The 27840-nt window shown below is 37.6% G+C and overlaps 1 protein-coding gene across 14 annotated transcripts in view; it reads right to left on the reverse strand.

The window, feature by feature from the left end:
- Window positions 1-27840, reverse strand: part of Prrc2c (proline rich coiled-coil 2C) — a 75238-nt gene that overhangs the window by 10335 nt on the left and 37063 nt on the right. For 12 of the 14 annotated variants that reach the window (XM_008848513.2, XM_008848508.2, XM_008848511.2 and 9 more), the window contains 13 exons: window positions 27176-27345; window positions 26527-26776; window positions 25658-25865; window positions 21964-24198; window positions 19276-19484; window positions 15619-15773; window positions 14283-15117; window positions 13408-13493; window positions 12016-12201; window positions 11643-11894; window positions 10518-10610; window positions 7205-7306; window positions 1531-1732 (listed from right to left, as the gene is read on the reverse strand). In XM_008848513.2, the coding sequence (XP_008846735.1) occupies window positions 1531-1732; window positions 7205-7306; window positions 10518-10610; window positions 11643-11894; window positions 12016-12201; window positions 13408-13493; window positions 14283-15117; window positions 15619-15773; window positions 19276-19484; window positions 21964-24198; window positions 25658-25865; window positions 26527-26776; window positions 27176-27345 (4983 nt within the window). The remainder of the gene's footprint in view (window positions 1-1530; window positions 1733-7204; window positions 7307-10517; window positions 10611-11642; window positions 11895-12015; window positions 12202-13407; window positions 13494-14282; window positions 15118-15618; window positions 15774-19275; window positions 19485-21963; window positions 24199-25657; window positions 25866-26526; window positions 26777-27175; window positions 27346-27840) is intronic. The other 2 variants (XM_008848515.2, XM_029553751.1) reach the window with 2 other exon arrangements.

Genomic DNA, 27840 nt, shown 5'->3' on the forward strand with positions numbered 1-27840 from the left:
AGGTACTCTGATTCTATGAGTCTTATTTACTTTGAGGTACTAAGTAACCACAGATCAAAAATATTTGGGGGAAAGAAAAAAGAATGTCTCAGGTGCTAGGAATACAGCCCAACTAGGAGAACTGCATGCATTCCTAGGATGCCATGAAGCCTTAGGTTCTATCCCTAGTATTACATAAACCAGGCAAGGTAACACAATTCCTGAAACCTCAACACTCAGGGGGTAGAGGCAGGAGGATCAGATCATCTTTATGCTATGTTAAAAGTTCCACGAAACCCTGCCTTTATTAAAAAAAAAAAAAATTGTGCATGCATGCACAGATTTTTATCCTTGTTGTTATTCCCTAAACAATACAACAGAGGTAATCTAGACCCTGGGAAAAGGATCATAAAGAAAAGAACAAGGAACCTTCCTAGGCCCTGCAATTCCAATGTCCTTGATTGTGTTATGCCAGTCCCCACTAAAGTAGGCTGGGATTTGAGCTAATCTAGAAGATACTTTTATGTCTTTTTGAGACAGGGTCTCCCTGTAAACCCAGCTGGCCTGGAACTCACTATGTAGACCAGGCTGGCCTGAACTCACAGAGCCTACCTCAGCCTCCCAAGTACTGGGATTAAAGGAATGCACCACCGCACCCAGCTTGGCATGGAATTATAATGCAGGAATCATCTGAGGTAAATTTTTTTTTTTTTGAGACAGGGTTTCCATATTTAGTCTAGGCTGGCTTCAACTTTCCAGTCCTCCTGCCTCAACCTCTTAAATTTTGATACCAAACATCAGTGGGGGAATAGGCTCCCAAAACTAGCACAATATGCCAGAATATTAAAAAACAACACTAATCACCAAATAAAAATCAAAGAGAGCAAATTCTTTAAAGGGAGGGCATATTTTGTATCCATGGGAAAGGCATTTTCCACTGCTTTGGAAGCATCAGAGAATTATTGCAAAAGCCTGAAATAAAATGGCTATATTTAAGAAACGAAACATGGCTACGTACAGCTAAGTCAAGCATTTTAGATACATCTGCAATTCTTTAAGAATTACAAAGCCTCCAAATGTATGGTTCAACAAAAATTTAAGAACAAAGGCAAAGACTGGTACCTTCTAACTTCAGGCAATGACAGACTCTCCTTCATTATCACTCAGGGAATAGAGGCTAGAAGTATTCTATACCTAATTTGTCAGTAGAAAATATAACTTACTAAACCGTTGAGGTTTACACCTTACCTTTAAATAAGACTGAAAAAACAGAAACCAAACACATTTAAATCCTGTGGGAGTCTGTTATTTCTGAGCTCATATCATTTGGATATAGTAAAAATGACAAAAGATGAACTTCACAGAAAAATTTAGAGGAAGTTTCATTAATCTTTAGTTTTTAATAGATTACAAAAAAATTCTAAATAGTTCAAGATATTTCAGCTGGGGTTTGTAGCTCAGTGGTAGAGTGTTTGTCCAGGATGCAGTAGATCCAATCCTCAGTGCCATACACAACAAAGGTATTTAAGGAAAGCTATGAAAATTTTCTACCTGATAGTGATGTTGTAGGAGTGACTGAAGCGACAGGTATCTGAGGCATTGATGCACTGGAGAATGAGTTGTAATTAGCAGTTCCTGGCCCACTGGCACTACTGCTGACTCCACTTGCAATAGGAGGAGCTGTGGATGTTACTGGAGATCCTTTTTCCCTTACATTTGGAGAATTCTCCCATGCCTTGCGTGCGGACTCCATCTAGAATAGAATAGGTATTTGTTAAAGTAAAATAAAATACAGAACCACTCTTCCCACCCCAATATTTAGATTCCAAGAATAATGTGTCAAAACATAAAAAAAGAAACGGTAAGATTTAGGACTTTGGGCTGGAGAGATGGCTCAGTGATTAAGAATAGGGGTTGTTCTTGCAGAAGACCCAGGTTTGAATCCCAGCACCCACATGGCAGCTAACAACTGTCTATTACTCCAGTCCCAGGGGATCCGACAGCCTCTTCTTCCTCCACAGGCATTGCATGACACAGGTGCACTTACCTACCTACATGCAGGCAATACACGCATACACACAAAATAAAAATAATAAATAAAATATTAAAAATTTAGGACTTTGGAAATTTTTCATTTGCTCCCTTACTCAAATTACAAGGCAGTAAGGTTTAATTTTTCTACAAATCACTTGTTGACAGCTTTGGGAAGCATGCAGTGAATTACTGTTATAGCTCTTGCATTATCAAAAATCTCTATTGCTCTGCTTCCTCACCATGTTAGAAAGAAATATGATTCCTCTGCAGGACAGTCTAGATGGTCTGAGGGATCCTGATTAAATATGCACTCTCCCCATTCTTTCTTAAGGAGCCAACACTTTTCAAATGCAGACAGCAATATAATTGGACAGGTTTAGACTTGGTACAATTTAACACTTCTAATGCTTCACTAAGCACTTAGTTTAATATTATCTGTATTCGTTTGCATCTATGGACCTGGTTTAACTGTACTCATTTCGTCTTTTTAATACATTTGTATTTATTTTACTTTTATGTGTAAGAGTGTTCTACCTGCATGTATGTAGTAAGTACCTGTATGTACAAATGACGGCAGAGGCCAGAAGAGGGCACTGGACTCCCAGAATGGGAGCTAAAGATGACTGTTAGCTGGGTAGGTGCTGGGAAGTGAACCAGGGTCCTCTGCAGTCAATGCTCTGAACTGCTGAGCCATCATCCCTTCTAGCACCTCTCATTTCTTTTTTAAATATATTTTTAAAACTATTTTTATTTTATTTGTATGCATGTATTACCTGCATGTAGGTAAGTGCACCCATGTCATGCAATGCCCACGGAAGACAGAAGAGGCTGTCGGATCTCCTGGAAATGGAGTTACAGTTGTTAGATGCCATGTGGGTGCTGACTCGAACCCAGGTCTTCTGCAAGAACAGTTAGTGTTCTTAACCTCTGAGCCATCTCTCCAGCCCCCTCTCCTCATTTAATAAGCAGAACCAGGTCTTAGGTTCAATCTGGAGAAGCACTGTTTAGTAACTTCAGATAATAATGCTACCATACATGTAATTTAAAATTTATTATTAACTACATTTAAAAAGTACAAACAAATAGGGCTAGAGATATCACTCAGTTGTTAAGAACACTGGTTGTTCTTGCCAAAGACCTGGGTTCGAATTCCAGCACCCACATGGCAGCTAACAACTGTCCATAACTCCAGTTCTAGAGGATCCAACAGCCTCTTCTGTCCTCTGTGGGCATTGCACGACACGGGTACACTTACCTACATGGAGGCAATACACGCATACACAAAAAATAAAAATATTTAAAAGTACAAACAAAAGGCAGTATTAATTTTGATAATATATTTTATTCAACCCAACATACCTATAATTGAAACCATAATCAATATAGCATTAAGACATATCCCTTTTCTGGTTTGTTCAGTGTTTCAGTGTAACCCAGGCTGGCCTTAAGCTCACCAGTAGCTTAGGGTGATCCTGAACTCCTAATTCTCCTGCCTCTACCTCCCTGGTGCTAAGATTATAGAAGCACTATCCTTTTCCAGTATCAAACTTCAGGTTTAATCTACTTCATCTTTTACAGCACACGTAGACCAGCCATTGTTCAAATATTGAATAGGGTTGTGTACCTAGGGAATTCTCAGTTGGAGAGGTCCTCCTACATATTTAGGCTACTTTTAATAAGAGAATAGATGTACATATTTTGAAGTTTTCAATATTAACATTAGAAATACTGGGTTGAAAGGAAAACACAAGACAACCTCTAATAGAATTTTTAAGAGGGTAATTTTCCTAAGCAACATCTTTAATACCGTGGTTAAGGAGTTTGTTGGTCCTTAAGCGGTCAACTTTTAAATTCTTAGCTTACTATAAGAATTTGAGAAATAGCATTCATTTTATCATCTTTATCTTTTTTAAACATTTAAAAAATTATTTATGTGTGTTTGCCTGCATGTACGTAAGTGGACCGTGCTACACAAAGCCTGCGGAGGCTAGAGAGGGCACCAAATCCCCAGGAACTGGAGTTACAGATGGGTGTTAGCACTGATGTGTGTACTGGAAATAGAACCTGGGTCCTCTGCAAGAGCAGCCAATGCTCAACTGCTGAGCTCTCTCTCCAGTCCATTTTATCATCTTTAAAAATACACTATTCATAATTGTAGCTTCTGTTGACTGTTGCCATTGTACACCCAAAATGTAGGCTACCTTTATGTTTAAGAAAAATGTTATTTTTCTCACAATCACTATACTGATTTCAAGTGTATTTTATTTTAAAATAAAAGTTGTAGACACTGGGCTTGGTGGAGGACAACTTTATCCCCAACTTATGAGATGTAGAGTTGAGGTGGATCTCTGTGAGTTTAAGACTAGCCTGGTCTCCACAAGAGAGGTTAAAAAAAAAAAGTCATGGGCAGTGGGGTGTCACCAGATTCCTTCCCTACTCTTGGTCCTCCTTGAGTTCTAGAACAGCACTTGCAGAGACCTTTCTACTGCTACACTGCCCTTTACTTGAGCTCCTACTGTGTCCCCCTATGTGTTTGAGCTGAGTTTCTCAAGAGCTTTTCTCAATGATGGAATCTGAAACCTGAAGAGGCTTCTGGACTAACCACCATCATAACAGAAGGGCCTCACTTCCTTTGAGGGCTGAGTGAGGTTTCTGTCTAGCTCATGACTGGCTTTGCTGATGTGCATCCAGCCCTATTTTAAGTTCTAGATTTTCCATATATAGTGTGATGATGAGAATGTTTAAAGGTTGGTTTTGATTAATTGGGAGATTTTTCTCTTGAAATTAAAATAATCTTCATGTCTAGGAAAGTCAACTTTCACTCTTCATTAAAATATTTTGAAAGGAACAGCATAAAACAAAGATTTGTAGGGAATTTAGAAAGTCAACCATTGTATCATCTGAGAGTTTGTGATTGCAATTGGGAACTGTCTTCCATATACTTTCAGAAAAATAAATTATTGAAATATAGAAAACCAATATTGTATAATGTATAGATCACATATAATCTGCTTAATTTCACTTCTCAGGTAGCAATAAGATAGAAAGCTTGTTTTTGGAAACTCAAGGATACTAAAAGTACAGTTATTTTACATGTTAATGATGCCCATATAGAATGCATCTATGATTCATCTATTTTTCAGAGATGTCAGAAAAAGTAAAAATAAAAAAATGAGAGAGTTTAAGCTAACACTCTAACTCAGTGTATAATGGTTCTTGGAATATTAAAAATGAGTGAAAGGCAAAGCTCATGGGTATTCTAAATGATTAACAATTCGTTCAGAGATAAATGTACATTACATTTGCTTATGTGAAAAAGATTAGTCTTGAATAGTATGAAAAAAAAAAAACCACACCAATTATAAGACAAAACAATGAACACAGACTGGGAGATGGACATTCAAGTAGAAAAACAGCAGCAAAGGCCAAACAGGAATTGGTGGACTGGGTATAATATAAAGCAGAGGTTGTCTTATATAATGTCACAGCCTCATAATTAAGACTCTTACAAAACAGTTTAGTTTTCTCCATTTCCTGTGCACCATCAAAGGTTCACTATAAACCAATTCAACATTACATTAGGAAGATCTGCTTTAACAGAGGCTAAAAACCATGCTTGCCACGATAATTAACAAGCAACAATAAGTTAAATAAATGCAAAAAAATTAATTAACTAAAAAAAAATTGCCAATTCCAAGGCTGGAGAGATGCCTCAGCACTGACTGTTCTTCCAGTGAACTTAGGTTCAATTTCTGGTATCCATATGAAGGCTTAACTGGCCTTAATTCCAGTTCCAGAAGATCCAATTCCTTCTTCTTGCCTCTGCAGGCACTAGGCATGCACAGGTTGCACTTAGATACATACATATAGAAGTCATTAAAATCTTTAAAAAAATTAAAAAAGAAACCACTAATTAAAACCCTGAGGTGAACAACAGACTTGAGGTAATCTGAAAGACTACTTTTTTTGGTTTGTTTTTGAGACAGGGTCTCCCTGTATCCCCAGCTGGCTTGGAACTCACTATGTAGATCAGGCTGGCCTTGAACTCGCAGAGATCCACCTGCCTCTGCCTCCCAAGTGCTGGGACTACAGGAGTGCACCTCGACACCCAGCTGAAACAGCCCTTTTTATAAAAGAAAATTAGCCAGATCTGATGGTACATGTCTTTAATCCTAATCCTAGGGAGGCAGTGGGCAGATTCTCTGTGAGATCAAGGCCGGACTTGTCTTCAAACAGAGTTCCAGGCAAGCCAGGACTACATAGTGATATCTTGTCTAACCACCACCACCACCACCACCACCACCCCCACCAAAAGATTTAATATATTCCAAATCATGAAAATAGGTGACTAGAAAAACAAGGCAATGCTGGGCTGAAGCAGAAGGAATGGAAAGTTCAAAGGCAGCCTGGGCAAGGTAGATTATGTCAAAATAAAAAGGAAACAAAGGGTTGGGGTTATAGGTCAGTGGTAAAGCACCTGCCTAGCTTGTGTGAGGTTTTGTGTTCAATCACAAAAATAGTTAACAAAAAAAATCAAAAGGCAAAACTAGACTAAAATCAGTTTTGCCTACGATTAACAATCAAAAGCTCTCAATTCTGTTTATAAAGCATGCTTGTGTCAATCACCTTTTGATAAAAGTAGTCTTGTCCTACACTGTATTTATTTTTAAATTTTTTTTATTTTTTATTTTATGTGTATGCATGTATTGCCTGCATGTAGGTAAGTGCACCCATGACGTGCAATGGCCGTGAAGGACAGAAGAGGCCACTGGATCCCCTGGAACTGGAGTTATGGACAGTTGTCAGCTGCCATGTGGGTGCTGGGATTCAAACCCAGGTCTTCTGCAAGAACAGCCAGTGTATTTATTCATTTCACACATGACTTATACGAATGAAAAAAAAATTAGCACTCTTACCATTATCAGTACACTTTGGATCTGAGTACAAATCACAAAGGCAGTCTATATTTTTAAGATAAAACTCACAAGTATAATAGGCCTTGTAACTGCCAAGCACTGTTAAAAGCTAAAACAATTTTAAGGTATAATCTGACGTTACTGAAGACAAAAAGAAAAAAAAAAAACAAAAACAAAAACAAACCAAAAAACCAAAACCCCAAAAAAGTATATTGTGAATTTATGTCCCTTGCATGCAATAATTAAGGAGCCTTAGAGATGGATGTCGTACATACCTTGAAGGTGAGGCTGAAAGTAGTGGGAGGAACTGAAGTTAGGCTGGAGCTTTGTTGTACAGTCTCCCTCTTAGGGAGGGGAAGGGTGTTGGGCAGGGGCACCTGAAAAGGCAGGCAACATATCACAATTGAAGTGTGCTACAAAAGCCCCATCACTTTCAATACTGAAGTACTCTAAGGGTGGGTGGTATTTTTCAGCAGAGCCAAAAGAATAACAAGTTATATTGCTTATAGTAGATTACGTTCAAGTTTGAAGAGTAACACTATTTGTTTTGATAGGCACAAATTAGCAATAAGAAAAAAAAGTATACACTAAAGGACTACCTTTAGCGCTCCTTATACTTCAAGGTCCAAAAGCTTGCATTTCAAATAAGCTCCCAGGTGATGCTGATGCTAATGATCTAAAAGCCAACCCTTTGTACAGCCAAGCTCTAAGGAATCAACTTTTAGCACATCTGGGAGATCACAGGTTCTTATTGAAGTATTTAGTGTAACAGTTCAAATAAAAGAAAATCTTCCCTATGACACAATCAACTTATAACTAGATTTAATAACACAAATAATCTCTGGAAGAAAGTATGGAATAGAACCCTTACCTCATTATACCATTATTATAATAAAATGATGATAGCAAATACTGTTAGAAACTTAAGAAACCCACTACCTACACTTCCTTTTTTTTCCCTTGAAGTCTCTTGATCTTGGAATTTTCTGTTACTATATGTTTGCTTTTGGTAATTCAATCAGTACAATCTGGGAAAAAAATGGCTGGGATGTTTGAAGGGCTTTAAGAAAACCACTTTGAGATATTATGGAATATATCTAATGGGGATGTCATAACACAGACTACTTATCAGATTCTTTTGTTTTGTTTATTGAGACAGAGTCCAACCATGTCACCTTGGCTGGCCAGGAACTCACTATGTAGACCAGGCTGGCCTCGAACTCACAGAAATTGGCCTGCCCTGCCTCCGGAGCGCACTACCACACCAGGCTTAACAGGTAAGATTCTTAATTAAATCTTGAAAACAGCTAAGCTATAATGATTAAAAAAAAAATTATCATCTGTAAATTGTCGAGACATTCAAAATATGTAACAATTTTAACACCAGGTAATACTAACCACCATGAAAGTTAAGGTATGTAATTAAAAAGCCTATACTGAAGCTGGACAGATGGCTTGTAGAGGATCCCCATTTGGTTCCCACCCACAAGGCAGCTCACAACCGTTAACTTGAGTTCTAGAGTATCTGATACCCTTTTCTAGCCTCAAGGGTTTCTGCACACACAAACGCATACAAGCTCACATATACACATAAAAATAAAAAGCCTTGGGGCTGGAGAGATGGCTCAGCAGTTAAGAGTACTGTCTGCTCTTGCAGAGGACCTGGGTTCGATTCCCAGCACCCACATGGTGGCTACAAAGAGTCCTTAACTCCAGTTCCAGGAGAATCCGAAGCTCTCTTCTGACTTCCGCGGCACTGCATGACATGAGTGCACTCGCATACACGCAGGCAATACACTCATACACATAAAATAAAAATAAAATTAAAAAAATAAATAAAATAAAAAGCTTGTAGATTAAGCCTTAACAACAGACATTGGCTTAAGGTATAACAACCCCAAAAGTTCTGTATTTAAAATGAAACCCCCGAACAGACTAATGAAAAAGAAAAAAAAAGACATTTCAAAGGACTTTAAATTTTTCCCCATGGGAGTTTTTTAGTTAGTGTAGAATCACTATTACACTTGGAAAAAATAAACAGCATTGAAAAAATCAAAAATGATGACTACCTACAATGTTCCCCAATCCAAACTGTCCTTTTGCTTTCAAACACATTCATACAAAGTTACATAACTGGCCTTATGAACACACAGAAACCAGGAAAATATTCATGATTTGTGTCTTTTTTCCTCCCCTTATGACAAGATGGTACAGGTTTTGAGAATAATGATCATAAAAGTCAGGATGGGCATGGTTGTGGTGCATCACTTTAATCACAGCACTCAAGGAGGCAGAAGCAGGTGGATCTCCATGCATTAATTGGCCAGGCTGGTCGACCCGGTCAGTTCCAGGCCAGCCTGGACTATACAGTGAGCCTGTCTCCCTCCCATCTTACTTCATAAGATTCACATTTCATCAATTATATTTTTAGATGGCAGATTAGTAGACAGCATTATGTACTTCCTTAAAAATGCCATACTACAAATAGTTTGGCAGATGGATGGGTTTGGTATGTGATTTTCTAACATCTAAAAAGGGGGCAAAGTAATCAGCTTTTAACAGCAAAAAAAAGCATAACTCATTCCTTTTCTTTGCCTATATAGTAAGAATCCTTCCACCTGTGTATAATTTGGATTAACTGACCCCTAATGCAGCTCACCTTTCTAAAATTCCACATACTTGATGCTACAGGGAAGAATAGACAGCATGGGGGAAAAAATATAAGACAAAAATCAAGATTTTTATACTGAAAATAATAAAGTTCTTCTAAAGAAACCTTTAAATGTATTTGTAAAGGATAATTGTGGAATGACCAACATTTAAGCATGACAGCTATTGGTTATAGAGGGTTACATTTAAAAAGAACAGACGACTAATTTTCTCCAAAGCAAGGATCATACAGGCATCTTTCATATGTTCTAAATTATACTGTGCAACCAGTTATTTAACATTTTTGGCCTATAATTTTTCAAGGGTAGTGAGCTTGGCAAAATGACAACCTGTACTAGCACAACACAATATTCAACAAGAGTACAGTTCCTCTGGAAAACATTGCCTGATATTCAAGAACATTCAAGAAATCTGGAAATACACACACACATTATAGCTTAATTTTCACAAAAGAAATATTGGCAAGGCAAAGTCAGTATATTTTAAATTTGAAAAGAAATGTTTGACACCTTGCAAACATCGTTTTTTATTCTAATTATTTTAAACAAGTATGGTTTCACTGCTTTACAAAAAGGGTTTCATTTGTGAATATTACCAACAAAATAAAATGGTAGATCAGAAGGGCACCTCCCCACACCCCAATTCTTCCTAAGCCAGGTTAATAGGGTTAGTACCTATAAAGTCAAGCACAGGGTTTGGTTTTAGAAAGCTGATGACTTTCAGAAGAAAAACAAAAGCCTAGTTTTGATTACTTTCGCTAGTTATATTACAATGCTCATGAAAACAAAATTTCCTATCAACTCATTCACTGTTAAGAGTCAAAAACTGGTCATGACAGTGAGTAAAACAAGAGATGACACAGTGCATAGAAGCTAGATTCCTATCCAAACCTGCCAAATCTCCAACTGATTTACTTACATTATTAACCAAAGTATCTTCCATCTTTGCATTATTAGTAGCCACAGTGTTAGGCAGAGAAGAAGAAGGTGTAGTGTAGTCTGTTACAGACTCCTGTGGAGGAGTAACAGAAAAAACTCTTTAAAAACTGAATTTGTAGGTCACTTTCTATTGACAGTCTAATAGATGTACAGCTTTGTTGGAAGAAAGTAGGAAAGAAGAACAAGCCTTAGGGGGTTATCAACAGCACTAGATATTACTAAATATTAAAGAAAAACAAGAAAACTATGAAAAAAATGAATGTAAAAAATTACATCTACCTTTCTATACAGGGAATGTATGTCTTTAAGTGATGTAAAACGATAGAAAGTTGCTGTTACTACAAGTATCAACTGCCTTAATGAGTACAACTGTATCTTCAGGGACCTGGTTATAGGCCACCCTGACCCCATCCATCCTCAAGTCCTTTATATAAAATGGTATAGTATTTTCTATCTTATGCACATTCCCTGGTATACTTTAGGTCCTTTACTCTTTACTTATAACACATACTAGAATATAAATGCTATATCCTCAGATGTTAGAATGTTCAGAAGAAAATAAAACCAGTTTTTGAGAGAACATTTTTGACCCAGAGACATGAATTCATGGATCCTCAACTCACAGATATGAGAGCTGACTATATTTTAAAAGGCATACATATATGTTTCATTCATTGTGGCCCCCAATATTTATCATTATTTGACCAAACAAAACAAGTGATATGTTCCAAGACTGTCTTATTTTATATGTTTAGAATTGTACTGGCAGACAAGATAAGACTATACTGCAAATCTGCTAGCAAAATATGGGACTGAGCCATTCTTGAAAAGCTTACAAGCTCAAGGAAAAGTAATTCTGATCTCATACATTTTTCTATTTAGGCCACTCAACAAAATAAGGATAAATTTCCAAAATGCATATCGCAAAGAAGTTCATATCACGTATGTATATCATAAAATCTCTCTGTAGAATATACAATTAAATGTCCAGAAAAAAAGTACACTATTGATGGTCTCATTCATTCATCTCAATTGATTGATTCATTCATTCACTCTGGACATAACTTGTTCATTAAGTAGACTGTTAGCAGTGCATGCTGCATACCTTTACACCAGTGCCAAAGTCTGCAGAAGATACCGAGATCATTGTTCCTATTTCAGCAGTCATTTCTGAGACTACTTTTGTTTCTTTTGTTGTGGCAGGATCTGTGCTTCTGACTGCAGCAGGGCTTGGCTTCTCTTGTCCTTCTGGCTCCACCTGTTGGGCATCTTTCACTTTTCTATTTTTCAATGATCGTTCTTTTCCAATGGGACCAGGTTTATGTTCCTTGTTTTCTATCAGACTCAAATCTGGAAGCTAAAATCAGTGTTTATGACAAAGATACATCATAATCAAAGACATTTATTAAAAATTCAATTCAATTTTACTTCCTTTAATGGCTTTTTGAAATTATGCCTGGCTTATGAGCTGTATTTACCTTCTGAGCTTTGATAGGCCCCGCCCGTGGCTGTTTCTGACGTTGTTCTTTAGGTTCAGGAATTTTGTCGGTAGATTTTTCCGAAAGCACAGGAACGTCATTTTCATTCCCATTTGAAGCTGGAGCACCAAACTGAATTGTGTCAATTCCAATTTCAACGCCATTCTCTTGACCATTCTTTGCTCCCTAACAAGAGAATTTAGCACTTGCTATCATAGTAAACAGAGTACAGATTTGACTGAATGATGTATATAAACAAGAAGGCTGGTTTAAAGCAATTCTACATACTAAGTGAGATTAGGATAAGACAAGCTTGAGCGTTCAAAGTTGTGGCTCTTGTGATCATGCATAAATCACAGCTTCAAATTGTTTCACCATTTAAAACAAAGGTGAAACTAACAAATGCCTGAAGATAGTACAAGTGGAAAAGACAGCAATATCACTATCACCTACCTCTTGGAAGTCTGTTTGAAAGTAACATGAAAAAATGCACAAAGTATTCTGTAATTGGAAAGGTAATATATACACCTATGGAATCAATTTGCTAATTAAATAGCTAATTTTATGAACACAGTCTTTGTGCTAGGCAGCCTTAGAAGTGAAGTCAGATAGCATCTAAAAAATATAATTAAGGGATCAGCTACTGGAAGAATGGTGGAAGATGGCTAGGCAGGAGGCTAGACAGCATGAAGCTGTTACAGCAACTTTTCTTTCACAGAAAAACAAAACAAAAACAAAACAAAATTAGGAACAAAGTTCAACTAGTGCTTTGGTCTAACAAATGAATTACTTCTTCATACTCTTTTTAGCATTACTCAACTTATGGTTAATTTCACTATACCAAATGCACGCATCTCCGTGTGATGTTATGCTTTAGTCACTTTCAAGTCTAGGCAAATACTCATGCAAATTAGAAGAAAAAGTTTGTTTTAGTCAATGCTGAAGTTTCTATAGGCACTAAAGTGTTCAGTTAGTATTAAAAGAGCAAAGTGATATAGCAATTCATGATGAAAAACTATAAATTATGTACAAAAATAATCAACCTCGTAGTTAAATGAAAGCAGATCGACAGATAATGACTATTAGAGAATGCTATTTTTAAGAGGAACACTGTATCCTTCACAATAATGTTTATAAAATATGCATACTATAAGGAATTTATAGTAACTCGTCTTTACTACAGTCAACCAAAAAATCAAAGTGTTATCAGTGGGGCTGTGGAGACAGCTCAGTTGTTAAGAATGAATACTGCTCTTGCACAAGACCAGAAACTCTGGGCATGGGCTTAATCTGTTTTGATAGCTCTCTGGGTAATACTGAGACACAATGAAGTCTGAGAAATTGTTTTCAAAAAGTCACTAACTCCACCAATGCCAGTGAGTCTATTCTTACCTCTGATGAAGTAGCTGATCCAAATGATGTTAAGGGCTTATTCCACGCACTTACTGAAGGTGGCTGTGGTGGACTAATAGGACCCACTAAAAAAAGTCAAAGGAAATGTGATTAAAGCTAATCATCTCTAGTTCATTTGAACCCTTTATTGGAATGTCAGACAATATAACAATTTTCCACATCACAGAAATTCTTAATGTCAAAATAAAAGTCCCCCCCCCCGACAAATTTGTATCCACAATACATTTATTCTACCTTCATTGCACTACACTGCCCTTCTTCCCTCTCTACCCTTCCAAATAATTTATTCTAATTTCCTGTTTCTACAAATAATTTAGAATGCACATAAGAAAACATGCAATTTTGTAGCCTCCCTATATCCTTTCTTCTTTCTTTCAGTTAAACACACACCTTAAATTCCTTTAAGTATACAACAAAAATGGCATAGCTGCATCATATGACAATTCTACTTTTAGTTTCTTTGAGGAACCTGCACAGATTTTCAGTGGCATTACTAATTTATATTCCTTACAGCCATGTACAAGGGTTGCATTTTTTTCCTAACTGGCATCCTTACCAGCATTTGTCGGTTTCCTGGAAAATAGCCACTCTAACTGGGGTGATATGGAATCTAAATAAAACACGTTTTTATGCATATTTTAGAAATGAGCATTTCAAGAAAGGAAGCTAAGAACTGCTACTACAGCTTCCTACTAAGAAAAATGAGATAGCTAAAACAAACTTACTTGACTATGTAAGCAAAACAGAATGTCAGTAATTCTATGCGTTTCTCTTATGTTTAGACTGTGAACCTGAGCCTTCCCTCCTGTCTTTTTTACTTTTCTCTACCCCATACCTTCTGGTTGCATACTTACATTTTTTAGAGATGTCATTTAGCACAGCTGGAGGGGCCACTTTGTTATCCCATAATTCAGCTGCAAGAGCGCCATGTGACTGTGGGGTCTGGATGGATTTTCCTGTGGCTACATAATCTGTGTTATTAGATGTTTGAGCTGAAGGTAGCCTAATTGAAGGTGGTGGCTGTTTTGAAGACTGTGCTGAAGTAGGAAGTGGACTTGGGACTGGTTTGTGGGTCTGCGCCTGAGTCTGTACTGGAGCAGTTGGGGCTGGGGTAGTAGTTGTAGCTGGGGCTGGGGCAAGTGGAACTGAGGCTGTTGGGGCTGAGGCTGGGGCAGCTGGAGTTGATAGAGTTGGCACAGCTGGAGCTGAGACTACTGGTGTTGGAGAAGAAACTGAAGCTGGTGCTAAGGCTGAAGTGAGGATAGGAACTGAAGGTGAAGCAAGAATGGGGACAGAAGCTGTAGTTGAGGCTGATGCAAGGATAGGTGTTGGAGCTGGGATTGAGACTGGAGGTGAGGAACAGACTGTGATGGTAGGTGATGTAGATGCTGGAACAGGGGCTGCGGCTGATGTTGGAACTGGAGTTGGAGTTGAGGTTAGAACTGGAGCTATGGTTGATGCTGGAACTAGAGCTGTGGCTGATGCCAAAACTGGAACTGGTGCTGGGGTGGAGGCTGGAACTGAAGCGGCTGTTGATGTTAAAACTGTAGCTGAGGTTGAGATTGGAACTGAAGCCAAGGCTAGAGACTGAGCTGGTTGGGTCCCTGTAGCCTGTTTTTTGGCAAATCTTGGAGGAAGCTTAGATGTCTGGCTTCTTCCTTTTTCATTTGTATTTTTTTTGTTCCATACCTTAAAAAAAATTGGTAGGGAATTTTTTTGGTCACTAATATAGATAAAAGCAACAGTTTATATATTTAATTTCTACCAGAATGTCCTACTGCTAACTTAGCTGTTCCACTTTTCCAATTAGGTTGTTAATGGGATTTCAAACTACAAGAAGCCAAGATAATATATAGGAAATAGACAAATATGCATTTTTGATTTACAGGTCCCTTCCCCTCCTGAACTTGAAATTAATAACTAAGGAAGTCTGGAGTGAATTTGGCAAAAAACAAAAACTAAACCAAAGGAAAACAAAAACCTGACAAAAAGTAACCAACAAAAACCTATGTAAGGATCATTGCGTTTGTACTGATTAGATTTTCAAGAATTTAAAATGAGCTCGATTCTTCCCTGGGACAAATAACATGACTATTAAAACTGACTTCACAGTAGATAGAATCCTTGGCCATTTGCTGACATACTCTGAACAGCAATCTAAGCTACCAAGAAAATGATAGGCCCTGAAACCTGGGTGACTTGTTCTTCCTTCTTTCGGCGTTCTTCATCCTGCAAGCGCTTCTGTTGTTTTTTGGATACCACCTCAGTAAAGCCGTCATCATTCAAATTTGACTGGGAGTCCTCAACTACAGTTACTTCAGGATGATCGTCAATTATAACAACACCTGTAGGTAGGAAAAAGACTTCTTATAATTTTAGAGTATAATCTATTTCCTGCCCTGAAAGACGGCCCAATATAGACTACTAATATATGAACAATTTTCAGTTTTATTTATGGGAAAAGTCATGAATAATAAGTAAAAATTCCTAAAACTATATGTTATGAACAACAGACCTTTTTTCCCTTTTGTTCTTTTGAACCAGAGTCTCATGAAGCCCATTCTAGTCTCAGCTGAGGCTAGCCTTGAACTCCTAATCCTCTCATGTCTCTTCTTCCCAACTTGGGATTATAGGTATATGCCATCATTCCCAATGGCATTTTTTTCTTCCTTAAGCAATATAAATGTAATTCATTAAAAAAAATTAATGTATGACTTTTTGGCCCCAGAAATGCATACCACTCTACATAGTACTTTATTTTATAAACAATTCACCAATTCTAAGAGGTAGCTATTACTATGAGATCAAATAAGATGAGAAGCTAATTTGTTAAATGTGAGGCAACTGGCATAGTTGGCTTTACAATTCCTAATGCTTCTATAGTAACCCTTGTCTACAATGTTTAGCTCTTAACTTTCATGTAAACATTCCATGTGAAAGGTGGTATATATTTTGATGTACAAGCATCAAAAATTACCCAATAATTTCTTTTTATTTATCTGTATTTTATGCGTAGGAGTGTTTTCTCTACATGATGTTAAGTACATTGTGTGCATGCAGTACCTGCAGAGGCGAGAAGATGGATTAGATCCCCTGGAATTAGAGTTAGAGATGGGTGTTAGGTGCCATGTGGATGCTGGGAATGGAACCTGGGTCCTCTGTAAGAGCAACAAGTGCTCTTAACTGCTGAGCCATCTCTCAAGTCTCAATTTCATGTATTTTCAAAGTATTATCCAACTATTATTTTGACTATCTAAAATGGTATTTTTGCTCTGATAGCACAACAAATCTAAATCTGTTAAATTTTTCATAGAAATTACAGAAGATGTGACTTTTGGCAGTAGATATACAGCATGGAATGAATTTACAGGGAATCTTTAATTCTTCTTACCAAATAAAAATTTCCATACCCATTTATCTACATCTACTATGGAGAAACAAAGAATTATTAAAACTGGCTTTTGCCTACAGCTATTTTGTACTCTTAATAAAAACTCAACTTCAAGAGAGAGCCCTAATTAACATTAAGATGCCTAAGATACTTCTTATCCTTTCAGTCTTTAAAGGAATTCCTAAGTATGGAGCATATGCTCATTCTAATGAAAGGTCTCAGTTAAATATCTTATTTTTTTGAGACAGGATCCTACTACATAGCCCTGGCTGACCTCAAACTCACTATGTAGACCAGGCTGGCTTCACAAGATCTACCTGCCTCTACCTCTTGAATACTGGGATTAAAAGTGTGTGCCACCATGCCCAGTCCAATAGTCAAACATTTTAAAGGATGTCATAGTCATATTATTTCATATTGATGAAGAGAACTATAATTTTATTGTTTGTTTTGACAGTCTCACGGTAATCCAGGCTGTCCTGGAACTCATTCATGATTATCCTGCATCTACCTTAAAAGTCTTAACATTATAAGTATACTATCATATTTGGCTTATCATAGTAATCCTAAATTCATTTCAGCTTTTCACTTCTAGTAGTTTCCTCTTACTTGCAGTTTCACTTAGGTCCAGCTGTGGTTTCAAAACAGTAAATGGAAAGGTGTACAAATAAATACTTTTCTGGGTATTAAACTGCATGTCATTCTGAACAGTATGATGAACTCTATAGCATTATGCCTAGAGCATAAATCATTCCTTTGTTCAGTGTTCTGTAGAATGTGTCCATGAGTTACTTGGTAGATGTTACCAGATCAACAAAAGGTATCATAATACTTGTGTTAAGTAACTCGTGTAGTAACCTAACACTACATCCACTTCCTCTCATCACTTTGGAATTGACCATCTCATGTCATCACAAAAAGGGCAAGTGAAGCACAGAATATTTTGAGAGACCACATTCTATTATTATGGGTTGGCTGTTGTGAGCATTGTTAGGATGCTTAACAGTATTCCTGTCCTTCTACTCATTAGATTGTACCTCACTCTAATTCTGACAAAAATGACTGCCAAATGTCCCACAGACAGTGGACAATCACTAATGTCAAGAAAATACTGTTCTAGGGACTAGAGCGATGGCTCAGCGGTTAAGAGCACGGACTGCTCTTGCAGAGGACCCACATGGCAGCTACGAACCGTCCCTTAACTCCAGTTCCAGGGGAATCTGAAGCCCTCTTCTGACCTCTGTGGCACTGCACGACACAGATGCACTCACATACATGCAGGCAATACACTCACACACATAAAATAAAAAAGAATTACTGTTCTAAATAGTCTAACTTAAAAATCTCTAAACATGCACTTAAGATCAGCTTATTTTTTCATTTCTTTTCCATATGAATTCAAATTACTAGTTTAGAATACTAGTTTTTAAGTTCTTATTTAGTGGGTTTGGTAGATAAGAATTTACATTTCTATCAAATTTCATAGTGAAGACAGTTTACAGGACCACAGTCTTGAGAATCACTGACCTAGAAATAATGTCTAAGACCTGGTTCCAAATCAAGGTTTAGTATGTATTAAATAAACAACAATAACAAAAACTCCCATGTAGTTAGAAGAAAATTCACCCACAACTCTAATACTAATAACTGTACCTATACTGGCTTCCATTATTACCACCTTGTTTTAAGAACTCTTTCAGTGTTTTCAGCTTTGGTTTCATCTGAATGACAAATTACACATTGTTACATGTATAAACCTTTATTTTTTAAATAATCCCAGCCAATTTCTTTCTAGTATTTTCCTGCTATTATCCATCATATTTGATATTTACTCATTTTGTGTCTTTCCTGAATTATTTACCCACAGTAGTATTGCCTCCCTTCATGTGTTTGCTTGTATCTCAGAAACCAATGTTATTAGGGTCATAAATCATCAAATTCAACATTACTTTTTAAAAAGAATTTCTGGGTGCGGTGGAGCACGCCTTTAGTCCTAGCACTCCAGAGGCAGAGGCAGGCGGATCTCTGTGAGTTCAAGGCCAGCCTGGTCTACATAGTGGAGTTCCAGGTCAGCTGGAGCTACAGGGAGACCTTGTCTCAAAAAGACCAAAAAAACCCCAACCAACCAACCAACCAAAAAACTCAGAATTTCTAAGGTTCTAATCCAAAACTGTCACTTACTATTTTGTGCTTTCTCATGCCTATTTGGCAAATTGTACTGGTTTAATCGATTTTTACTTTTTCCCTGAAGAACAAAGAAACCCTACTGGACTATCATTTACAAAACCCACCGAATATTCATGGATATGCTAAAACTGGTGTTATTTTAAGTCAATTAAGTGTTTCATAACAGTTTCTAAGTCTACCTGGAATGACTAATACTTCTTCCTTGAAGACTTTTTCACAGTATCTACTTAAATTTATCATGAAGCAAAATGTAAGAGCCCATGACATACTTGCATAATTGTTGAGATCAAACTGTGATAAAGCATCTACTTTTTCTTTAGGCTTCTTAGGACCTGGTTTGGTATCCTCTCTCTTTTTCCCAGTATTATCTTTGGAATTCTTTTGTCCTGCACCATTAGGTGCTCCCTCCTGGTTGTGTGCAGAGTTACCACTGACAGGGTCGATACCAGCTGTGCCTGAAGACTGGTCATCAAATGGCCTAAAAAAAAAAAAAAAAAGCATGAGATAGCATGATCATTACATACCTCAACAAAAGAAAAATGTTCTTTCTGACAGCTTCTGAATGAAGTATCTAAGACACAGCAGCAGTGGGATGAAATGATCAACCAGTTCCAGCAGCTTCTGAGGGTACAACCTCACTAAAACGGAAGTTTCTAATAAAATACTTAGCTCTTTGGAGTTTTTCCCCAGAAATTAAAGTCTAGAATTCTAATTATCCCTAGGAGGTTATGCCATCCATTTGTCTATCACATTATGAGCAACAACAGGGATATAGCAGAGAATGTCTATGGTCTTATCATGACTGGATCGATCCCTACTATGGGCAGCATATGCAAATAAAATTTTAAAACAGCATTCTATATTGTTTATACAGTTTGGTGCATATATAGTTTAATCAGATTTATATATTGATGTAAACATTAAAAATGCCTTTAGCATAGACAAACTCATCTCACAAATCAAATGTACCAGCTTTTGTTTCCTAACATAATTTCAGGTTTATTTAAAAAAATTTTTTTTTCAGATGAAAACATACCATTAAAAAACAGCTTACTAATCTTCATCAGTCCATAAAATTTCTCAAAATAAAGGATTATTGAGTGCCTGACATGATCTCCAACGTTTGAAGAATGAACTCTCACAAACTGTTTTAACTACAACCAGCCACTGCTATTTCTGTAGATTTAAAAAAATATATTTTATTATTTTTGTTTTATGTGTATGTATGTATTGCCTGCATATAGGTAAGTGCACCTGTGTCGTGCAATGCCCATGGAGGACAGAAGAGGCTGTTGGATCCCCTGAACTGGAGTTATGGACAGTTGTTAGCTGCCATGTGGGTGCTGGGATTTGAACCCAGGTCTTCTGCAAGAACAGCCAGTGTTCTTAACCACTGAGCCATCTCTCTAGCCCCTTCAGTAGGTTTTAAATTGCTGACACCTATATAACAAAGATCAAATCCAAGCACTATTACTTGAAACTGTAATAGTTTACCCCAATCAAAGAATTATTCTGTTTTGCTGTTGCTATTATCAAGATCTCTTGAACAAATAAAAGTGATATTTATATTCTGAGTTAATCAGGTACTTAGGAAACAACTAGTCCTAGAATTTTGTTTTTGAGTTTTTTTTTTGGCGGGGTCTTTTTGAGGCAGCGTCTCCCTGTCACCCCTATCTCAGAGATCTACCTGCTTCTGCCTCCCAAGTGCTGGGGTTAAAGGTGTGAGTCACCATGCCCAGCTGGCCTGAAATTTTAGTGGGAAAGAAATACATACAACTAAGGAGTTAAGATTAGTGCAATATTGCACACAAGTTTGTTTTTTTAAGACAGTGTCTTACTATGTAGCCCTGGTTGGCCTAAACTTGTAAACATGCTAGCTTTGAACTCAAAGAGATCCACCTGCCACTGTCTCCCAAGTGCTGAAATGAAAGTGTGTACCACTGTATCTGGTCATGTATAAATAAATTCTTATCAGCTCAGGCTGTAAACTTGGGAAATTTTGCCTCAAGAATGCTTACTCTGTGTTGCAATGAATATGTTACATACTCTGGTTGCTCTTCAGACTGTATAAACCTTTTGTCTTACACAAGTAACTAGGTCAAAGAGCTGAATCTTAATTTTCTCCTGATATCAAAATCAATGTTAATACTATAACCAACATTTTAGTATTTTAAAAGGGCCAAGTTTAGCATAATTAAAAAATCTTTTTTAAAAGGCAGTGTTTCATATATCCCAAGCTGGCTTTGAACTATTTAGCTGAAGATGGCCTTGAATTTCTGATCCTCTTGCCTCTACTCCCCCAACTGCTAAAATGAATGACAGGTATATACCATGCTTTGTTTCACGCAGTGCTAGACAACCACTTCTATCAACAGAGCTATATACTCAGCTCTGAAATGTATTTAAAAAATAAGGAAATCCATTGCCACGGGACTCATGTTGCCCACAGTGCCTTGAAAGCGAGGCAATATTTCTTTTCTGAGTCTCTAGCTGGATGGTTTATTTATACGTTAAGGTTTGCAACTACAGAGGTGACTATAATTTATCCTGACAACTCAATAAGGACTCTTGAGAAACCAGCATAGAGTACCAGAGTACCTGGTTAAAACACATCCTCTCAAAGTACACCTCGATATAATTAAAGAGAACTATGCATCACCACTAAGAGAACTTATCAAATGAAGATGCAGTTTCCTCTTTGGATGTGAAAATTTTTCCAAAGCTATGAATGTCTAAGAGGATTCTTTGGGAAGATGTAACTTAAGAGGTAAAGAGTCCTCAGACACATTAACTTCAAGTTCTCAAACACCTAACACACTAGGAGAAGAGAGGATAGCATTTGGGAGTACAGTCTTTGTCCTTTACCTAGACAGGCACCTTGCATAACTTCCACCAGAGAATTCTACTTTTACCTCTTTTAAAGGTACAAAGTTTTAGATTCACAACAAAGTATTTACCCTCTTTTTCCACTTTTTGATGGTGGGCCATTTCTTCTTTCATTTCTAGGACCAGAGAAATTCCTTCCTGACTTGGGCGGGCCATTGTTGCCACGTCGATTCTGGCGATCAACTCCAGGTCTCTGACTAGAAAAACTTCTCTTTGCTATTTCTCTCTTTGGAACCAAACCATTCTCTCCAGCCTTTACAATTGCTTGTGAGCTCAAATCAGCATTTTTTTTTTCTTCCCTCTCACGCCTCTCATTAAAATCACTGCTTTCAGAAGCTGTCTCCCATTCTTCATTTGCCTGATCTGACGAGTTCTGATTAGACAAATCTGGTGTCTTATTCCCAGAAAGGTCCCCCACAGAAGTAACTGGTTCTTGAACCACAGTATTAACGGTGCCATTTGTGGGCACCAGCACCTCATTTGTCTTTGAAGCAGCCTCTCTCTCTCTTAGCCGTCTAAATCGAGGAGGCTTATCTTGCCTTGGTGGTCGGGTAGGACGCTGCCTTCGGGGTCTCTCTCTAGCTGGGTCAAATTTTCGCTCAAATTTTGGAGGTCGTTTATCTGCTGGTACAGGAATAAACTGTTCATGTCTTCTTGCTGGCTCTCCATCTTCTGGCTTAGGAGCTTCTGCCTGCCTTGGGTTCCACTGATTGTCCCGATAAGCAGGTCTTCGCAAGGTGGCAGGGCGGGATGGTCGGCCTCCAGGATCCCTTCCACCACGTCTGAATGTTCCTCCTCTGCCTCGCCTTGTAGGCTCCCCTTTAGGAAGGAAGCCTGGTTTAGATTTATCCTCATCTCTTATGTAAGGTTTTTCTAGAGGCCTATTATCTATTCGGACATGATTTTCAGGCTTAAAAGAGGGTTGAGGCTTGATAGGCTTTTTGTTTTCGGACCGCTCTTCTCTTTTGGGAAGTTTGCCCTTGCTTAAACTATCCTTGTCACTTGCACTTTCATGAATTTCACTGTCAGTGTCAGTCTCTGAACCCCGCTGTCGTCGTCTTTTGGGAACAACTTCAAAATCAGAACTCTCACTTCGTGTTTCGCTTTCTTCTCGTTGTCTGAGAGGTCCTGAGGACACATGTTCTATTCTTGGCTTATTGTCTCTATACTGAGGATACTCTCGAGTGTGCCCTCTACCACCTCTGCCACGACCCCCATAAGAGCCTCTATAACTTCGACCTCTAGAGTAATATTCACCTCTGCCTCTGCCCCTATATCCTTGATCAGGAAACCAATCTCTATCTCTAGCTTCTTTCCAATAGGTCCTAGGGGGTAAAGCTGATTCTTTTTTAACTACTGGTCTAGTATCTGGTCGAGGTCGTTCTATACCAACGTCTTTGCTGATGACTTTCTCAGGCTGCTTTTCTTCTTTGGTTGTTGGTGCTGCAACAGTTTGTTGGTTTACAGTTTTAACTGCAGGCTCTACCTGAACACTAGCCACAGGTTCCAAAGGCTTGTCATTATCTTGAGATGGTTTCTGCACCAAAGCTGATGTTTCTGTTGATGGCAGTTTCTCTGGTTCTGGTTGTACTGGTGGTGGAAGTGATTGTGGGTGAACTGGTGCTGGAGGTGGTGGAGAAGGAAACTCTTTCTTTTCTGTTTTTTCTGGTTTAACAACCTTTTCAGTGATCTTTTCAACCTTTTCACCTTCCCTCTCTTTTCTCTGTTCCCGCTCTTCTTTCATATCTCTAAGTACAGGCTTTTTAATGGGACCTGATCTTCTCACAGGCCTATCATTACCTTCCTCTCTTCTGTTGGAGTTTGGCCGTGGGCCCCAACGAGTTTCTGATTTGGATTTATATACCTTCTCTGGTTTGGGTCCTTCAGAGGAACGCAGAAAGCCATCCCTTCTTGGCTTCTCCTCTGGTTTCTCCACAGGTTCTTTAGAATCAATACATCTGCTGGTTACTTTAGGGATGCTTACAGATGGCTCATTTCTTTGCTCTTCTGATTTCTGAACATGGTTAGATCCATGGGAAACACTTCTTTTCCGGGCAGGCTGACTTTCTAGAGTTGAAATTCGCTCTTCAGGAGGCGTCTTTGGATCAGTTACTTCAAAACAAGCAGATTGATTATTTGTATCAGCCTGGTGAGGTCTTACATCTTCCACAGATCTGCTTAGAAACTTTTGTCCTTCTGTCTCAGTTGATTCTCTGATGGTGTCTGCTTTTGGATGAGTTTCCAGCTGACTATGTTCTGCAGGATAAGCAGCAGTAATCTGTTCCTGGTCCAATGCAGATTCAGGTCTGTAGTGAAGAGAATTCAAACATATAACCAACAGAACAACCTTTCCTGTATGTAAATAACCCCTCCCTCCTAGACACCAACTAAATTACAAAACGAACCTTTAACCATAAAGAGCACTGCTATGGCTGAATAAAAAGCGTAGCAACGAGGGTACTACAAGATGAATGTCTAGATAGTTGAATGAATAAAGAAAATATGGATATATAACAGAACATTACTCAGGAACAAAAGAGATAGTCATATACTACAAAAATAGATAAATATTGGACCTAGTCAGCAAATGCACTGTATGACTCCACTTATAGGATGTGCCTGAAAAAAATCAAACACATTGAAATAGAACATAAAATGGTGATTACCAGGGGTTCAAGGTAGCTTGAAATGGAGAGATACTGTTCTGAACAACAGGATAAAAGTTTCAGTCATAAAAAATAAAGTTCTGGCCGGGTGTGGTGGCGCATGCCTTTAATCCCAGCACTTGGGAGGCAGAGGCAGGCGGATCTCAGTGAGTTCAGGACAGCTGGGGCTACATGGAGACCCTATCTCAAAAAGACCGAAAAAATAAATAAATAAATAAATAAATAAATAAATAATGTTCTATAGTGCTGCAGTAGATAGCAATGCTGCCTTGGTATACTTAAAACCAAAATTTACACCATGTAGATAAGAACTAATGTAACAAGAACAGTAATTTCTGGCTAAAGTGAAAGAATATACTAGAGTCTATTCTAGTTAGTTACAAATAACTATATAATATTATCATTAAAATACATCCATAAGTTTCAAGTCTCTGGTTATAGATTATTAACCACCAATTACCAAGTATTTTATAGTAACTTTAAAAACTAGCATTTCTCTTTAACTCCCGATCTTACAAAATCTCCCTAAGACACCAACAATCAAATGTCTACTGTTTGTCAAGACTAGAAAAATTTTATCGTAAGTCCATCAGCCAGACTAAATTAAGAATGCAAATTTCTTTACATATACTCTATAGAAGGTGATGTTTCAAAACATCTACCACTAAGTTCAAGTATCTAATTCATTGTGTTAAACTAGTTAACAAAATGTCCTAATTCATAAAGAAATGTCAGAAAAATATGTCCAAAGATAAAATGAAACATTAATAATTATAGAACATCAGATTCATGGCTCAGTCCTAAATCAGAACGATCCTTTATATTTATTTATTTAGTGTGTGTCCGGGGGTGGGGAACACATGCCACAGGGCACTAGTAGAGGTCGGAGGACAAGTTTTGGGAGTTGGTTCTCTCCATCCATTATGTGGATTCCAGGTATCAAATTCAGGCTTGGTGTCAAGTCCCTTTTCTCAATGAGCAATCTTGCTGGTCCCCAGAATGATCTTAAAGGGTGCTATATGGTTTTCTTCTTAATCATAATGTTTTCTATCTAGTCTATGAATAATTTTTTTCTTTAATCATTTAAATAATTTATTACCTTACATCCTCAGGTTCTTCAGCTGACTTGGGAGTAGCTGCCTGCTGAGGCTCAGCATGATAGGGATCTGATCCCCAGATCATTCGAGGTTCAGAAAGGGAAATTCCATGATCTCTTGCAGATCGAGCCATATGCTCAAATGACTCAGAATTGTTTGGTGTCCCTTCTAACTGGTCTCTTCTGATTAATGGCTTAGGAGGAATCATTCCTGTAAGAAAAGCGCGTGCGCATGCGCACACACACACACACACACACACACACACACACACACACACACACACACACTAAATTATGCAGAGGGGAAGAAACAAAATTGTGCTAATACAGGCTAATTCGTTTGCTATTTAAGATTCTTTAGATAGGAAAAAAATAAGCAAAACCACAATAGCAGTCTATTGTGCTGCTAATAAAATTATCTCTATTAAAAAGAGATATTAAATCCCAACACTCGGAAGGCAGAGGCAGGCAGATCTCTTTGAGTTCAGAGCCAGCCTGGGCTACACAGTTGAGTTCCAGGACAGCTGACGCTACAGGGAGACCCTGTCTCAAAAAGACCAAAAAAAGAAATTCAAATGTTGAACTATTTGACAGATGAAAATTACTAATACCAGATTTTAATAAAAAAAAATAATATACATCTCAAAAAATTAATATTTGTAAAACAGAAAAAGAATTAGTACTTTGGTCTTGCCACATAGTTGGAAAAGTTATAATTCTGACAAACCTTTAGAGGTCCTATTTAAGTTCTTACTAGATTTTGACTCTTGAAGGAATTAGGACTCAAAATGGGAGAAAAACAACAAAAACAAAACCCCCAAGAAGAACCTGGACTCTGAAAAGTACAATACACAATGTCAATATCAAAATACCAGGATGAATGGGTGGAATATCCATAGCAGGTCTTCCTGACATCATTCGAGGATCCATGTAGGACTGCATCATGAGCCACCTTGGATCAAAACCCATAGGAGCCAAATGTTGTGGGTGGGGCTGCATGGGCTGGTAAAGAGATCTGTGTGGTGGAGGAGGGACTGTACTACTAGATGGCTGTGAAGGAACAGTCTGTGGGAGGACACCTTGTTGTTGCTGCTGTTGCCACTGTTGTTGTTTCATCTGCTCCTGAAAAACAGTATAATGTTGAAATTTCTATTCCATGATAAATTAAATCTCAATCATATCCTCTTTTGAGAACTTTAAGGGAAAAGACAATTAACACAGAATAGAGTTGGTAAAAGACCAAAGGAAAAATTACAGTATTTTCCCTTGACTTAAGCAGCTAATCATTTCCTAGAAATAAATCTATTTTCTAGAAACCTAAGGTGCCTATGAATGAAGCAGGAAGAAAGGTATGAGATAAAGTTCAAGATAAATCCTCTAACAAATGTACTGAAAAGAAAAAAATTCAACGAGTTTCTATGCTTTATGTATTTTAGGTTTTTATATTATATTATCAGAATACAGAACAATAAATCTTTTCAATCACATCCATACATAGTATATTTTTGTTTTTATTATTACCTGCTGCCTCTGGAATCGTGGTGGCAATGATTTCTGAAACTGTTTGAAATAGCCAGATAATACAGCAGGTCGGGGTTGAGACCCTGATTCAGTTTCTGTTTCATGCACCACTTGTGTGATTTCCTTTTCACTACGATTGCTGTCTTGTCTAGTGAAAATTGGCTCCTCCTCTGCTCAAACAAATGGTTAAGCAAAATATCAAATACAGGCTTTCTGTACTATGATGAAATGATCACACAATTTGATAATATTTAATAAGGAAACACCCACTATAAAATGCCAAAACATTATTTCTAACAAGGTATTAGATTATCAGAAAAACTATAAAGGTAATCTGATATTGAACTCTGAGATATTCAATATCAGTATTTACACACATAACCTACATGAAAACCAAACGGCCTAGGAATATTTTAAAACGATAGATCTATTTTCTTATTGGACTAAGTACTTTGCAACAAAAAACTAATGCATTTAAGGAAGTATGAAGGTAAAGAGTGATCATCAGTTATGCTGAAATGTTAATTATTCATGAAGGTGTGACAAGTATTCTACACTAAATAGACATAAACACAAATATTTTTAACCCAAGGAAAGCAAAATATATCAATTGTAGAGAATGATACTGGTCACAATTACAAAACTATGTTTGTTACAAAATCTTT

This window comes from Nannospalax galili, unplaced genomic scaffold, assembly GCF_000622305.1.
Source record: "Nannospalax galili isolate Female #2095 unplaced genomic scaffold, S.galili_v1.0 scaffold624, whole genome shotgun sequence".
Taxonomy (NCBI): Eukaryota; Metazoa; Chordata; class Mammalia; order Rodentia; family Spalacidae; genus Nannospalax; species Nannospalax galili.